Below are 17,452 nucleotides of genomic sequence, written 5' to 3' on the forward strand. Positions count from 1 at the left end.
GTTAGAACAGGGAGAAAAACAACAACTGACCTTGACACGCTACTAGTTGTAACACGGCATTGATGATTTGTCAATACCAGCCCCGAAAGTTATTAGTTTACAGAATGGTCTTCCCCAAATCAACATAAAGCCAGTAACAGAGAGTGCACTTATGGACCGAGCAGTACCTGCACGCCGGTTTTTAAAGAGTTATGAGGACTCCTTCAGCCTACCCAGTGAGAAGTAACACTTTTACCTTCTTTTGACAAACAGAAGGAAAAGGTATGCAAAAGTAATACAGATATAATGCAAATTGTATTGACAGAGAACATGAATACTGCATTAGATTGTTTGTAAAAGGAGAAAATGGGTGTTGTCCGAAACGAAAAATCGAGGAATGCCTATTAAAATATCTCTGTATTGTTCTGTGAGTAAAACTTGTTAAAAATCCACACATGAAAGTCCTTGTCAAAGTCTCTTTTATAAAGGCTGAGCCAACAAATTAAGATTTACAGGAAAAATCTTCCACACATTTTTATACTAATAAATTTTTAGAAAACGCTATGAACAGACTCACATCCTCTTTTCTAAGCCTGTAAAGAGGATGTCAGAAAAAAAATCGACAAACCCGATAAGAAATCGCAGAAAAATAAAGGCTAAGGTAAAAGTCAAAACCATGTTTCACACCCATTATTAAGAGTGCTTTAGATTTGAAGGTCAGATATTAAATAAACTAAATTACACACATGATTTTCCATGCTCATGGAAAGCATGAAGGCCAAAGATAGTTCTGAGATTATCTGTATGCAATAGATTCAATCATGTAATTTTGTTTTAAAACAATTAGTCAGATTTGTTAAGACAGTTAAAAGTAACTTCATGGGAGCATTCAACAACTTCTTCCAAACAATTTTTCTATATGTCCTTTAGGGAAGACAACAGTAATTGCTCTTTTAGCAAAGCATATGTTGGCTGGTCTCCCAGCTGCCTTATTTTATGTCATCCTGTAATTCCACACACGGAGATTGTGGGGAAATTAATTTGACTTTTACTGACAAAAGCTAAAACAAATTTTAAATAAAAAGTACAGATATATTATTTACTTGTAACTGGTATTAAATTTTAATGTCTTTATTGCATAAAGAGATTTTTTTTAGAACTTAGATTTTATGTTATTTACAAGAAAATATACAATGCAAGGTTAAAATGTCACACGTCCATTACAACAGTGCACAGCGGGTGTTTCTACTGCCTGTCCAGCAAGGTCCCTGCATTCACATCCAACACGACACAGAGCTAGCTTCCTTCGGACCCTGTCAAATGGTAATGAAGAAAAAAAAATTACTTATTAAGTATGAAAATCCATATTTACATATAAATGACTGAACTGAGCTGCAATGATTAATTAATGGTATTTGAAAACATCCACTTGAAACCAGAGTTCAGAAAAACAAAGGCTACTGCTTTCAGGTTTTTAATACTATTGCTCAAAATAGGTATTTTCTTCTTTCTCTGGAAGTTCTCACCTCCCCCATTCCTAACTGCTAAGTACAATTTTCTTAACACAGCAATCTTCTGCTCTAGAAATGGCACTGGCATGGTATTTTTTCACCTGGATTTCTTTTCCTTCCTCCGCTAGGAATGCTGCTCCTCTCTCAGCTGTGCCTCTTCCTTGTCTCCTGTCTGACAGACTTCCAAGGGACTGGCTGTGCATTGTATCAAAGGCAAAACTCATCTATTAGGTATTTTTCAGCTCTTATCCTTAGAACTCGTTTGCTAACGCATGCTGCCATTAAAGACAGCGTATCTGAAGTGATCCAGTATATATCCGCATTGGTACGTGTAGCAGGGTGTACCTTCCAGATATCAGATCTCAAGAGTGGGAAGCCGATTGACATCCCCGCTAAAGAAAATCTTCCCCTTTCTCCCATCGTTGTTTCCACTGCTGAAGGAGCAGCGCTCAAAGCAAAACTTCCAGGATGCTCAGTTTTCCCTTTAAATGCTGATGGACCTGAAACATTTTTCTGTTCTTGACTGTAACTACAAACACATTTTGGGATCAAGCAACTCAAAAAGGACCAGTCTCTGCTGAACAGAGAGAACACTCACTGGACTGATTCCCCACCCCCTGGCCCAGCATAACTGATAACTAAGTAAGAACCACTCATTACTTTTATACTTGCCCATTGCAATTGTTTGGAGGAAACAATTCTTTTCCCAAATGGCTTCACAGTCAGTTTGCAGTGATTTGGGGGAGTTGGGGGGGGAGGTGGGGTGGTGTTAGTTATTTATTTATTTAGAGATCCAGATGAAAACCACTGTCCTCCGCCCATACCCTCTCCACCCTGCACTTCCCTTCCCATAGCGATCCCTCCTCAGCTGCCTGCCTCAGTCCTTCACAGTCCTAGTACACTCACGCCCAGGTCCCGCTGTCAAACATCACAGCAGCAGTACTTTGTTCTGTACTTCTCTTGGTACAACCAAAGCAGGAAAATAGCTGAAGTTCCTGGTTGGAGTATTTTCTCTTCCTTTCCTCTACCAAAATCTGGGCCAGTGAATTCCCTCGCTCTGGTCCCATCAGCTTCAGCCACAGGGGACAGGAGGAGCCCAGGCTTCAACTCTGCTGTTTCACTAGGACCAAAGGTAGCATTAGAGGTCCCTCCTCAGCAGGTAGTTTTCCGAAACACTGCAGAGCAGTCAGGCAGTGTCACGGTTACACAGAACAAAAGGATGGATTAAGAAGTTGTACAAACCATAATCTTGATTTAAATTAAATAATCTTTTCTTGATTTGTTTTCAAAGAAAAAAATACTTCACCTCATTAAAGATACACACTGTTATGGAAGCACAGCATGATTGGGGTTGGAAGGTGCCTCTGGAGGTCATCTGGTCCAAACCTCAAGCAGGGCCACCCAGAGCTGGTTGCCCAGGACCATGCGCAGATGGCTTCTCAGTATCTTCAAGGATGGAGACTCCACAGCCTCCCTGGGCAACCTGTGCCAGTGCCCAGTCACCCCGACATTGAAAAAGTGTTTCCTGATGTTCAGAGGGAACCTCCTGTGTTTCAGTTTGTGCCCAGGGCCTCTGGTCCTGTCACTGGGCACCACTGGAAAGAGCCTGGCTCCGTCCTCTTTGCCCCCTCTCTTCAGATATTTGTATATATTGATGAGATGCCCCTAAGCCTTCTCTTCTCCAGGCTGAACAGTCCCAGCTCTCTCAGCCTTTCCTCACAGGGGACATGCTCCAGTCCCTTCATCATCTCTGTGGCCCTTCACTGGACTCTCTCCAGTAGCTCCATGTCTTTCTGTACCAGGGAGCCCAGACCTGGACAGACTGCTCCAGGTGTGGCCTCACCAGCGCTGAGTAGAGGGGCAGCATCACCTCCCTCCACCTGCTGGCAACCTTCCTCCTAATGCAGCCCAGGGCACCATTCACCTTCTTTGCAGCAAGGGCACATGGCTGGCTCATGATCAACTTGGTGTCCACCAGGACCCCCAGGTCCTTCTCTGCCAAGCTGCTTTCCAGCTGGGTGGCCCCAGCATATGCTGGTGCCTGGGGCTGTTGCTCCCCAGGAGCAGGACTTTGCACTTCCTTTTGTTGAATTTCAACTTTGTTGAATTTCATGAGGTTCCTGTCAGCCCATTTCTCCAGCCTGTCGAGGACCCCCTGGATGGCAGCATGACCTTCTGGTGTATCAGCCACTTCTTCCAGTGTTGTGTCAGCAGCAATCCTGCACTCTGCCCCATCATCCAGATCATTAGTGAAGATGTTAAACAGGACTGGACCCAGAATTGAACCCTAGGATACCTCCCTAGTTACTGGCCTCCAACTAGACTTCATTCCACTGATCACCACCCTCTGGGCCTGACCAGTGATTTAAAGACTATTTAAATGCTTAACACACAAAGCCTTTAGTTTTTTTTCAGCATCAACTGAAGAAAGACCAATGTTCCTATATACGTATTATTAACTGCTGAGATACGAAACCAGTTCAGCAGAGTAAAACAGCAAGGCTAAGTCATGTCTTTTTTGCAGCACACAAGTCTCCAGGCTACTTCCTTATTCCTTTGGTTGGCTGGGTCTTCTTTTGTTTGCTTTTAACTGTTTGAACACTGACATGAGGAGGCCAGCTCCAGAACTAATGCACAGAGTAGGTTAGACTTGCTAAGCTGGTCTTATTTCAGTGAAAACAATGGAAGGTGCCCTAGCTTGTTCTGACATGACTTTTTTTTCTGTTTATCATGCAAAACAAATCACTGCTGGCACTCCACAGTTCTCAGACACGGGGCTCATGCAACGAACATCTATAATAAGTGAGGGGTTTTTTTTGTTTGTTTGGGTTTTTTTTATATCTAGTTAACTAGCTGATATCTCCTGCTTACCATGAAGACCGAACTGTAAAATGACTACGTAAAACTCTGTGAAGGTTTTATATATACATAAGTACAAATACCAGATGGATCACAAACCTAATGATACGCATTTATATAGCGTTTTGTGTTGTGTGAATTCTCTCTCCTTTATCTGGATAGTTGGAGTTAGCGTTGCAGTGACCAAACTAGAGGTAAGAAACTCTTCTGCCAAATATTCTCAAGAAAAATGCTGAAGCTCAACTTAAGCTCTGCAGGCAGAATTCACTTCCTAAATCAGGAAATGCATAAAATAGAGTGGAGACAATCAGTCAAAAAGAAAGGCACAGAGATCCCGACTGCTGATTGCTCTGTCCAATTCTACGGGAAGGCAGCTCAGACTTGCTGTATGCTAGACAAATGGGCTTAAGCGGATTTGGAAAGAGCTAATTAACAAAAATGTAAATAATCCAGATTTCGATGATTTCAACACATTAGTAAAATACAGGTTTTCCCCAAAATGTAAAATTAGTATTACAAGGGAACAACAGCAATAATGCACCAATGACCAGACTCACTAGCAGCTTGAAGAATTCTGAGTTCTTGAAGGGAGTTAGCACATACCTTACTCAGCTCTGGAAAGAGTTCTTGAATCCCAATGTCCAGCAGAACATAAGTTAACTAAAAGAAAATAAAGAAAATTAAGAACACTCCAAGGCAACACTACTGCTTTTTATTTTTAACTCCGAATTAGAGCTCACTCCTCTGCTATAACCATACATTCACTTCAGGAAATCCTGTGCCAAAAGGCAAGTTCCTCATGTGGCGCAAGTTACCTGTTTGTTGAGCACTGGTTGCTGCATTCCATCAAACAGAAGCCTGATGCCTTCGTATTTAGCCTCTTCCCCAATGCACTTGCCTATTAAATCTAGACCAGATACCAACAACAAATACCCAAGTCATTAGGAAGCACTGCAAAACAGCTATACAGTACAGTTATAGAACTCCAGTAATTAAAACAAAGTTTAATTTAAAGAAAGAGTCAAATTTTATCTGTCTAAAGTGGTAAATGGAAAAACAAATACTCCTTTGGTTCCTCCTTTGTTCCTCCCTTTCCTTCAGGGCTGCACTCCTAAGTAATTATTACACTTTTTATAATATCAATGTATTGTCCTAATGCATTGTTTAATAAACCACAAGCTGAAATTTTTTAATTACTTTCTGAATAACCTAGTGTGCTGGCTCCGGCTGGGATAGAGTTAATTTTCTTTATAGTAGCTAGTATGGGGCTATGTTTTGGATTTGTGCTGAAAACAGTGCTGATAACACACTGATGTTTTAGCTGTTGCTAAGTAATGTTTACACTAGCCAAGGACTTTTCAGCTTCCCGTGCTCTGCCAGGGGCACAAGAAGCTGGGAGAGAACACAGCCAGGATAGTTGATCCAACTGACCACAGGGCTATTCCATACCATATGGCGTCATGCTCAGCATATAAAGCTGCGGGCGAGGAAGGAAGGGGGGATGTTCGGAGTAATGGCATTTGTCTTCCCAAGTAACCGTTACATGTGATGGATCCCTGCTTTCCTGGAGATGGCTGAACACCTGCCTGCCCATGGGAAGTAGTGAATGAATTCCTTTTTTTGCTTTGCTTGTGTGTGTGGCTTTTGCTTTACCTATTAAACTGTCTTTATCTCAACCCACGAGTTTTTTCACTTTTACTCTTCCGATTCTCTCCCCCATCCCACTGGGGGGAGTGAGCGAGCGGCTGTGTGGGGCTTAGTTGCTGGCTGGGGTTAAACCATGACACCTAGCAAATGGGCCCTTCTTCCCTAGTTTATGCAGTGTAAGGAGAGCTCAGATTTATCTTCTGGCTTCATGGTGTGCCTTTTTTAACCCAGTTTTCATCTGGATAAAATACAAGCCATAGGACATTCTGAAGATGAAGAAATTACGGCATTAAGTATATTTGTAAATCTCTTTATTTCCATCATGTCTTTATTAATCACTATGCTACAACCTTAGTCAGCAACACTTAAGTGATGAAACTGAACTCCTGGGTTTTTATACCTAATAGGTATAAAACTAGCCAACTCAAATCTCAGCAGTGTAAGTATTATTTGATTTGGAAAGCTAATGTGACTGTAGTTGAGTTATGTAATCTGCTTGAACAATTGACCATACTCATATAGAGAGTCATGAAATACAGAACCTGGAATGTATCTCATCATTTCTTCAAAAGTCTGCTTTGCTCGCTTCTGTTTATCCTGGAGAGCGCGAGGTTCGGTATTCTCACAGAACACAGCATCTGCAGCGAAGACGTTGAAAAAAAAAAGTCTTTAGGCAGCTGTGCATCACTGACATACAAAACGTGTTTTGGATTATGGCTTCGAAGTTGAGCTTCTTATGATCTTGACTGGAAGGGAATTCTAGCCTTGCCAGATAATCGTCTTTTGCTGACATTAGCCTGATCAAATCCAGAATACCCCACCTGTGTTGAGGACAATCTTTTGCCAGTTTGTTTCCACTCTCTTCAAATTTTTAAAGCATTATCTTCTAGGTTTGGATCAATTCTATTTTAGGTTAGTTATGTTCTCCTTACTTACAATTTCCCTGATACTTTCAAAACTATAAGCAGTATTTATACTTTGTGCTAAAACATTGTCTGGAACTGTCAAAAATTTCAGATTTACCTGTGCATGAAAAAATAAGAATTGTTGTTCATCAGAAATATTAGGCACTCAGTTTTGGTTTTAGGCTCTGAAAGATTTACTCCTTTCCTTTTTTGTCTTTCACAAGCTTTTGTTTTGGCTTGATAAGGACAGAGCTGTCTTGATTCCAGAGCTTTGGCCAGATGCATTGTTTAGATCAGACGGGAATCAGATAATACTTCTCTACAGTTGTGAGGTAATTTTTAAAAAAATTTTTTAACGTCTCTCCCCTTCCCTTATTTGAAGGTCAAGAAGACTCAAGCCCTCTCAAAAGCCCACCACAACAAAGGGAACAAAAAAATTTAACAATAAAGGACTGTGACGTAGCACACAAGTGAAAAGTAATTTAAAGATTGCATGAAATATTCACGCTCCGATATACTAAACCGCCTTTATTCTGTTTTCCTTGTTCTTTGCACACCTTAGCAAATTACTATTCACAATATGTTTTTCTGTAATCATCATTGACAGACAACGTGGCTGACTCAGCACCTTTCCGCAATGACCTTTTGGGATCTTTTTATAGGCCAACTTGATTTTTAAAACTCCATTAGCTTTAGTCAAGCATTGCAAAGTTTAGTACTTGGAAACTTAAAAGAAGGGATTTCAAATATCAAACTAAAGCAGTATTTTCACATCAAAGATGTAACTTTCACTAACCTCTCAGCAGTGTTATCAGAGAAACCAACCGGTGCTCCTCAAATAGCTGTTCTAACTTACAATGCAAGTAATAGTCAGTGTACAGTTCCAATGTATTTTTGAAGAGAATTCTTCCTCCCATCAAGAGGTGATGCAGCCAGTCAGGAATGTGGAAAACTACCCTACCTGCAAAGTTACAGTAACACATGTTTATCGTGTTCTCCTAATAATGATGATAAAGGAGTCACATTCCAGAGAAAAAAAGAAGAAAGGATTGCAAACAAGCAAGTATTATTTTAGTTTTCTAGTGCAATGCTGAAAAAAATCACTGTTCTCCAGACTGCTGCTTATCAAATACTTCCTTTAACTATTTTTATTAATTAGTTCCCAGAGTGTACAAGCAGCCTAGGCACATCTGAGAAACGGGAAGGGACCTACTCCCATAAGCTCATACTCTGAGATGCAGAAAGAAAGAGATATAACAAAACAACGGAGCAATAATGAATGATAAATTATGATATTTTAGCACAGCAATAAAGTCTTTTAAAGAACGACTGTGTTCCTAAGTTGTACCTTGTTAAGCTTGCAAGTGCTGAATTGTATATGATTACTACAATAGAATGTTATTTCTTACCAAAGAACCAAAACTTCGTATTTGGCATGAAGTATAAGAATAATTAAGAGAAATCGCTTCTTACCAACATACATTAAGTAGTCATAGACTCCTTCTACAGGCATCATTTCCATGAAGTAGTTCTGATTTTGTCGTCTTTCTGTATTCTCAGACCGGTTTGCATTATTCTTGAATAAATCATTGAAAAGCTAAAAATAGAAACATAAGAGTGGAAATACTACATTCAAAGACAAAAGGATAGCCATCAGTAGGTTATTTGGTTGGTTGGTTGGGTTTTTTTTAATTAGAAGTAGCTTTTTTCCAGAGCTTTCGAAGAACTAATCAGTTTTCCTTTTTTTTTTTTTTAAAGTCTTCACTTTTTTTTTTTTTCTGGGGGGGGGGGAATAAAGAGCATGTCACATATTGCCAAGATACCCGACAACCAAAATACCTGGATTCAGTTCAGAACAAACCAGCAGGGCAACCAAGACATTAATTTGTGAGCCCTTTTGCCCCTGATACCTTCAGGCATCTAGACTTTTATCACAGGCTTTGATTCCTTTGATGCACCCCATTCTGTCAATGAGAGGCATAAAGGATACGGAGTTTGTCAGCCTTAAATCACAGGGGAACTCTATGTATGACATCCAAGTGTTCCTAGAATTTCCTGTTGCCTTCCATTTTCAAATAAATACAACGGTTTCTGGGCAGAATATCCAACTTTTTAGACAGAGAAATCCCTTTTTCCCCGCCAGCTTGATTATTTATAGCAAAAACTTCATGAAAATTTGTAAGTTACTGAAGTTTGGGTTTCTTTCCATTTATCCCATTTCTCATTTTATTCTTTTATCCTTCTATTTTCCCATGTTCCCCCCCCAGATGGAGATCCCTCCATCTCCTTGCCTTTGGTTCTTCCCTGAAAGATATCATTGTAAATAAATACTAATAATTGTAAATACTAATACTTGTAAAATCCCAAGAGGCCCTTCCCTGCATCCCATAAGGAGCCCCATGCCACCTAGGCAGCGGTCCTTCCCCTCCCCCAAGTCTGTGGGCTCCAGCAGCTGGAAAGGACGGAGTTCTCTGAATCCTGAAGCTCTCCACATTTGACAATACCTAGCAATCACCATTAACAGTTTATTTTAAATTATCTTATCCCCAAAACTGTTGATCTAAAGATAAAAAAGAATTTATACAAAATACTCTGTATTATGAAAAGAAAGTTCAAAAGTTTATGCCAAGCTTCTAAAACAACATTCCAGAACTAGAGGCAAAGGCAACGTAATTAATAGTGTTGCCTAGGTTGAGGCTACTGACACAGATTTTTCTGTATCACTCCCAAATTAAAAATAGTTCCAAGGAATTTGCTTATATGTGGTTCACTTTCTGTAGAGCAATTCTCCTTGAAATAAATAAGGAGAACATAAAACATCCAAATCACAACAGGCTCTGAATCATGCAAGTCTCTAAACAGAATGCTCTGCACTCTAACAAAAAATTACATCAGGAAATCTGGCAAGACTCAGGTTTTGACTTTTACTTTTATGCCTTCTCCTTTGGTAAATACTGAACTGCTGGCATTATCTTCACAAAGTTCACTCAAATTAAACACCATCAAGTTATTACATAAATCACATGGAAAGAGCAAATACGGTCAATGCACTGGTGAATGACTGTTACCCAGGAAGGTAAACTTAAAAAGAACACATAATTATTCACGCCTACGGTATGAAAGCATCCCTGGTATGTTGTTTAAAAGACCCTGTATAAACTGAAGTCTACATCTTCCTCAATACTGAAACTAGGGCACTGGGAAAAATCTTAGTTCAACTGTTGTAACTTAAACAAGAGCCTCGTTTATTTTTTAGATACACCCCTCGACCAGACAGAGGCGACACATACTGAGCCAACTCAAAGCAGCTCATTGTGCAATGTAGATAGAGGTTCAGAGGAGTGTGTACAGGCCAAATTAAATCATTAACAGCAGTCTGGTGGGCGATCTATAAAAAAAAAAAATCAAACGTGAAGGCCATCTTAGGGTAAAGCTTTTTGACTTCCAAAAGTTATTTCAACTGTCACCCCAAACCAGAAGCAGTATCTTTTGAACGTTGTACGTACCTCTGGACATGGATAATCGGTCTTGCAGCTTAAATACAAAGGTTCCTTGATCATTGTCAAGCTTTGAAAGCTTCGACTCTTGCACACGCCATTTCAGAAAGCAACAGCAGATCAATGCATGCCAAAATTACTGAGCCCATGAGCAGTTTTTATAAAGTATGTACTTTGCATTATTCCAGTGCAAGTGTGTATTCTACAGTCATTAGCAATGCACATCCGACGGATGCAGCAGCCATAACACAAAGTAGCATTACACCTCTACTTGCAAGGTCTTTTGCACTTTGCAGGATTTTGGCTCAGTGAAAAGCCAAGTGAAAAACATACAATTGGATATCTAATACAAAAGTTGAGATTACATTCACAATTCAGATAAGCACAGGATTTTGCTTGTAAATGTTTCTGCGCATGTGAATATTTGCGACATGATATAATGCTCACTGTTGTAATTACACTAAAAAAAGACAAGGAATTTGAACTCCAATTCTATCATTATTCATATCTTTAAGATTAAACAGTAACTGTGATTATAACTATGAAATAGTCTTAAAACGCTTTCAATGAGGAAATTCCATGGATTGGTACTGGTTGATAATGGAAGCCAAGCTCTTGAAGCAAGTGAAAGATAAAAGGCCTGTATTAAGAAAAAGACCAAAGTAATTCCTTGTACAATAGGCTATCTATTGTACCTTGATGGGAAAAGCTAGCAAAATAAGTATTAATGCTTACATAAAGTGCCTAATAGAAAAAAAAGTTACTAAACAGTTAGTGAGCGCATACGCAAATATACGCCCATACATTCCAGCACAGGTGTGAAGTTTATGGAAGCAATACCACGATTATGAGCAAATATCCACAGCCAGAGGCATTAACCTCTCCACCATTTTTCCTGCTCATTTGCAAAGTACAGATGACTATACCAAAATGGTAAGAAGAATGTATGTAGTGTCTGAACCACATCAGTTAGTGTATTGAAAAGCAACCATGTCTTCCTCCAAGTAACTGTGCATAAACATACATTACAACTGGTGTTCCAAAAGCAGTTTTTATTGCTGTTGGCAGGTCATCACGAGCCAGCACAACAATGCCTTTGTAGGCATATTTTACAAAGTCTGCATCAGCTGAGAAGTCCTGACCTATTCTAGCAAGTCTGACAAAAGTATGTTCGGAAGACGATCGAGCTGCTTACAGACCTTGAGAATAGAAACGTCGCTGGGAAAGCCAGAAATCCTGTTGGTGCCCCTAGGAGTGGGGAGTAGGGTTTTTTATTTGCTTGTTTGTTTTAACCAGGGAGGCTGGTAACTCTTTTGATCTGGTGGATCTGATACAGGATAAAATCCAGTTGGCTACTGGCTGTACTAAGGTTGATTACCCACGTTCATTGTGCATTTTTAACTAGAAGTCTTTCCACCGATATTTACAACATACAAACATACACACGCACCAGGAATATTCAAAAGGAAGCAGCACGCAGAAAAATCTTTCAGAGAAGTAGGCACGTTTCTGAGTGAACTCAAGCTTTCACCTGCCCTGACAGACTTTCAGGCATTTCTTATTCAGCCTGTTGATGAAGAGGTAACCTGGGTGTACCCTATTCACGGCAACAGAGCTGGCAGCACAAGCACCGAGGAAATGTGGATTGTACTCTCAGCTGATTCCAACACGTTGATACAAGAATAAACAGATCTGTGCCAGACAAGGTATATGAAAACACTGTGGCAACACAAGCATCAGCTGGAAATCGACTCTAGCATTTACCAAAAATTTCTGTGTTGTAGAACTTCCTTGCTATGAGATAACGCGCTCTTCTCACAGATGGGCATTCAGAAAGTGCCAATCTTCTGTCTCTTCGGCTGCCTGCCAGATCTTCTCATTGACTCCATACAAGTAGCTCACACAGTCCTGGTACAGACATTTAGCATTTGTCTCCATCACCAGCTTCTGTTGGGTAAGGGTACTGCACAGTGCTTATATCTTCACGAAGACCTCACGTGGCACAACAGAAGTGAAACTGCAGAACTGAACAACTGAAGTCTATGCCAGATGTATTTGGGGGGGTAGGGAGGGGTGTTACCTCAGTCTACCTTTGGTCTGGCCTTTGGACTGAACACCCCTTGGTGCCTGCATTCCTAGACAGCATTTTCCAGCTTAGTTTCATCTGAAATGTTAATGAGTTCTAAGTTAATGAGTTCTAAGACAGCTCCCGAGTATGAGAGAAAGTGCGATGAGCTGAGATGATCAGGAGATTTGCTTCCAAAAAGCATCACTGATCTGAACTAAAATGGTCTGGCAGATGAAACCAGTGTGGCTTACAAATCAAATCCAAGGATTGGCAAGATGTAAATGGTGCAGTGTCCTGGCACCTGGCACAAAGCTTTTCCCAAGCATGGGCTGACTTGAGAAAGAGAAAACTGTCTTCCAAAGAAGGCACAAGGACCACAACAAATCAGCAAGAGGGATGAATTTTACAATGTGCATGGGAAGACTCAGCAGAGACCATAACACAGGACAACCTGGGATGTCGGATCTCTAATAATTACAGTTATCGTGTGAGTAAGTGTGTGTGCTCTGGCTAAACTGATTGATGGGAAATTAGTGAGAAAGCAGCCAGCATATGAATTCCTTATACATACATGCCTCTGCTGGTCAAAATTCGTAGTATAATTTGAGCACAAACAGATACTGAGTATCTGATCATAGAACTGTCTTGCAGCATCCCCCAAGGCTAAGTGTCTTGAGGGCCCATCATTAAATAATAATCACAGCTCTGCAGGAGATATACTGAAGTCTGAAACTTTCCATCCATTTACAGCAAATGGCTCCCCAAAACAAAACAGATTTCTTTTGGGAAAGAAAAAAGAAAATCTAAAATATATGTAAAACCAATTACTTATTCATAAAACAGCTAACTAGAATAAAGTGGCTTAGAAAAGCAGTGAACTCACTCTCACAACAGAGAGTGAGAAGGAGTGGAGAGCTGGGCCTAGCCTCCTCTTTTTTGCTGTCTGCAAAGAAACTCGTATCTCATGACAAAAGCACCTCCTACAGAGTAATCACCAGTACTAGCAACAACTTTGACTCAGAGTCTACAAACTTGTGTCTCCAATGGAGTGCATACATGGACAGTTAGTCAACGGTGGTAAGGAGGTTTCCCCCACAATACTATTTCTGAAAATGGTATTAGAAAACAGAAGGCAGTAAAGATTTACATTTTGTTTAAGGAAACTTCAGTATTCCAAAATGAAAGCCAAAATGCAGCCAGCTCTTTGCTTTCCTGGGATCACCACCGTTGAAAAGAATTGGGAAAATCTCATTTCAGAGCCTGAATTTCTGTACACATGTTCTTTTACAAGAATAACATACTGACACTTCAGAGTTTGTATTTTAACTGAGCGATGCTGTATACATTTTATTAACCTTTTGCAATCCAAAAATGGTTTTGAACACCACTTTAAAGAATTAATTTTGATCCTGTAATGAAGATTTTCAAGCAAACTACAGAAAGAACTCTGTCTTCATAGGAATGCTTCAGAGTGCAAAGCTTGTTGCTCAAATATTTTAAGTATGTTAAATGTATTAAAACTACATTCTAGTTTTAGTTCTTCTAGTTCTCTACAAGAACTAACTTCAGTAGTTCTTGACAGATCACAGTAAAAAAAATAACTGACTGTTCATACTATGTTATAGTATGATGTCAGCTGTTTTATAAAGAAACATTTGAAGTATTTATGCATGTACTGATTCTAACACAAGTCAAAACCTCTACATCTGATTTTTAAAACTGCCAATACATTTATACCCCTCTGAATAGACAGCAACAGCAAAATACCTTAACCTTGGAAATAGTGTCCAAGGTAAAAAAGGACTTGAAATGAAGGCTCTAATTTTGTGCGTGTGCACATGCAAGCTAACACTACAATATTGGCTGTAGTAATACAGACTTCAGGTTTAGAAGATGAAATCTAAACAAATTAATAGATCTAACTGCTATTGTACTTAATCAGTATAAAAGTTTTGTAGCTGCAAATTCTGTAAGTGTCATAACACTATAAAAATGTCCATAGTGAGGGAAATCAAAAGGTCCACTTTTTTAACAGCTCTCACCAACAAGAACCACAAATACATCCTGGGCTCCTAGCTCTTGCAAGAAGAGAATGGGCATAGATAGTACTTTTCACCAATACTCTTCCAGCCTCCAATTGTTTTCAACTAAAAAAAAGTTCCAGAGCTGGATGCAGTTTCTCTACAGGTATTCAACCTGAATATATTTCCTTTTTTGTGAACTTGTCCAGTCTCACCTTATAGTTGTTTAAACTTCTGGTATTCACAACATCTTTTGGCAAGGAGTTCCACAAATCTACTAACCATTGCAAGAGCTACCACTTTTTGTTTTGAGCCTGGCTCCTACCACCTTTATTTTATGTCTCAGTTTTTGCACTAGAAGAGAGAGGAAAAAAACCCCAATCTTCATCCCCTGCCCTCTCATGCTATGCATTATTCTTTAGACTATCCCGCCTTACATAGTCCAGTTTCAACTCCTCTTCCCAAAGCTAATGAGATAGCAGAAAAGCATATAGTAATGAGTTTTCTTTTAGAACCTCTCACACAGCGAAGTGTATGCACATTAAATATTTTGTCCCAAATCACATCAACTCTGTAACACTGAGCTTGGGTCTCTGAAATCCTAGTCCAGAAACAATATTCCTCTGTAAATTCCACTAATACATTCACACTCTAAAGCAATCTAACACAGAAGTATGAAGACCAGTGTCTTTTTAAAGCTCCTGAAGCTAACAGAAGTCTTTCAAGTAAGTTTTACCAGTCTCTAGCCACAAATACAGGAAGATTAAGAAAGGAACTACCTTTTCCTATAGTCAAGTAAAAGGTTAAAATTGGAAGTGCTGGGCTTTAGCTGTGGCAATGTTGGAGATACACTGCAGTTAAGTTACACAGTTAACTTATTATGTATACCAGACATCAACGAACTGTATACTAACGTTTTAAAGGCAGATAAACAGGTATCAGCACCTTGACAATTTTGCCCTGTAGCACTTTGACAAACCACACCTTTGTCAAACGCTCAAGCTCATCTCACTTCAAAAAGTAATCTGCCTTCCCCCATTTTACACCTTTGCTTTCCCTCTTCTCTCTGTACTTCCCAGGCATTCTACTCTGTATTCTCATCTCCAAATCCAGTAAGAATTTAAAAAAAAAAAAACACAAACCAAACCAATCCCCGCCCCCACAAAAACCACAACAACCCACAACCAACCCTCAAAAGTAATTCAGACTAAGATATTTACAAGACAGAAGACAGCAGATCTCTCTGCACTACTATTCTCTTTCTTGTGTGAAAAGACAACACAAAATAGGTAAGCTGTTATATTTATGTTTTTTTCTGTTTATTCTTTGCATTTTCAGCGTATGGTCAATTTTCCCCACCCCTGTAAAGTGGGGAAGTAAGATGCCTTACTGTACCTTTTTGTTGTTTTCAGAAGTAGGACTCAAAATGGTAAGTTCAGGCCTACTTGGTTTAGGCTTGGGAGATTCACAGGAGTTGATAAAATTCATGATGAATGGCTCCAAATGCTGACCTTTCTGAAATAAGATATGAATGACCTGTCACTTGCATAATTATAAAAGAAAACAAACAAACAAACCCCTGAGTTTCCAAACAAATTTTGGCTAGCCTATAAGTTAGTAGCACACAAAATTAGTCATTGAAGTTAAAATGTTGGCAACCTAGAAGACTTACTCACCTCTTTCATCAGCTTTCCTGGAACAGATTTTATAATTTTACCTATAATTAGAAACAAACAAACAAATACTTTCTGTTATCACTGCCTGATCTTAAAGACATTTTGCTCTGCTACATTTTATGTACTCATTGTCTAGTACGTAATTTAAAAATATAATAGTTTTTAAAATCTGTATTTTTTTTAATTTGGCACAAAAAGCTATGAAAATAGTCTTCCACATATCTAGCTTATAACTTAATGCTTAACATTTTTCAAGAAAAGATACTTAAAATATGAAAAATGTACAGATGATCGTCTGAATACTTTGGGGGGGGGGTGGGAAAGCAAAGTACTCTACATCTGCCTTTGTAATTTTTATAGAAGCTCAAACATAAATAGCTATATAGCACCATAACAGCAGTACTATATGACACCAGCATGGGCACAATTTTCTGTCTCTAAGTTCTTCATCCTTCATAAACATTTATCACAAAAGAATTCACAAAAACTGAGATTATCCTCTTTCCCTGAAAAAAATCAGCTAATCTGGAGAGATTCTGGAAGGATCCAGTCTTGAAATACTGGTGAGTAAAGTTTTACATATTGTACAGGCTACAGCTGTGGTCTTAAAAATCAGCTCTTCTGTCTTGTTAAGGCTATCAGGATACAGCATAGTAACTTTGAATGCTGAAAAGTGAAAGTGTCCAGGATTAGTTTTAAGCACTACATTTACAGTATTATTTTTCTTATCTACATGTGTCCTGGTTTCAGCTGAGATAGAGTTAATTTTCTTTATAGTGGCTGGTATGGGGCTATGTTTTAACATGTCATTAAATTTGGAACTTATATCGGACAGTAGGTACAGTGATCAAATGATAATAATAAAATTGCTCATTTCTCACAAGAAGCCCTACTGACGTGCCAAGACTTGTTAAAACGATGTTTAGGGAAGTGAAGCATAGTCTCAGACATGAGATGCATTACAGTAAACACCATAATCATAAGCTTTTTTAACAACGTACAGTTGGATCTAGAGGCGAGGTCTGAAACAAAACAAAACCGAAATCTCATTCAACGACTTAGTAAGCACACTAAGAGAACGGCCACCCCAGCAGGTTCACACCATGACCGGGAGAAGCAGAAATGCAGTGGCACAGTTCAGACACGGCTTTCCTGGACCACACTGGTGCCAGAACCACAAGTGCTACAATATACAAGGACAGAATGGCCATGAAGTTGACCTTGCCAGCTCAGGCCCGCTATCCTGAGACAGCTACGTTGCAGCCAAGCTGTAAAGTCACACTGCAATC

The 17,452-nt window shown here is 39.4% G+C and overlaps 1 protein-coding gene across 3 annotated transcripts in view; it reads right to left on the bottom strand.

The window, feature by feature from the left end:
* Positions 1-1,089: 1,089 nt before the first annotated feature.
* The window catches only part of SNX14 (sorting nexin 14), a 67,643-nt gene continuing 51,280 nt past the window's right edge, over positions 1,090-17,452 (bottom strand). For all 3 annotated transcript variants that reach the window (XM_075498310.1, XM_075498309.1, XM_075498311.1), the window contains 8 exons: positions 16,164-16,204; positions 15,883-16,002; positions 8,375-8,498; positions 7,698-7,862; positions 6,539-6,634; positions 5,165-5,256; positions 4,953-5,009; positions 1,090-1,292 (listed from right to left, as the gene is read on the bottom strand). In XM_075498310.1, coding sequence (XP_075354425.1) covers positions 1,254-1,292; positions 4,953-5,009; positions 5,165-5,256; positions 6,539-6,634; positions 7,698-7,862; positions 8,375-8,498; positions 15,883-16,002; positions 16,164-16,204 — 734 coding nt within the window. In that variant the 3' untranslated portion in view covers positions 1,090-1,253. The remainder of the gene's footprint in view (positions 1,293-4,952; positions 5,010-5,164; positions 5,257-6,538; positions 6,635-7,697; positions 7,863-8,374; positions 8,499-15,882; positions 16,003-16,163; positions 16,205-17,452) is intronic.

Source organism: Mycteria americana, chromosome 3 (assembly GCF_035582795.1).
Source record: "Mycteria americana isolate JAX WOST 10 ecotype Jacksonville Zoo and Gardens chromosome 3, USCA_MyAme_1.0, whole genome shotgun sequence".
In the NCBI taxonomy this organism is placed as follows: domain Eukaryota; kingdom Metazoa; phylum Chordata; class Aves; order Ciconiiformes; family Ciconiidae; genus Mycteria; species Mycteria americana.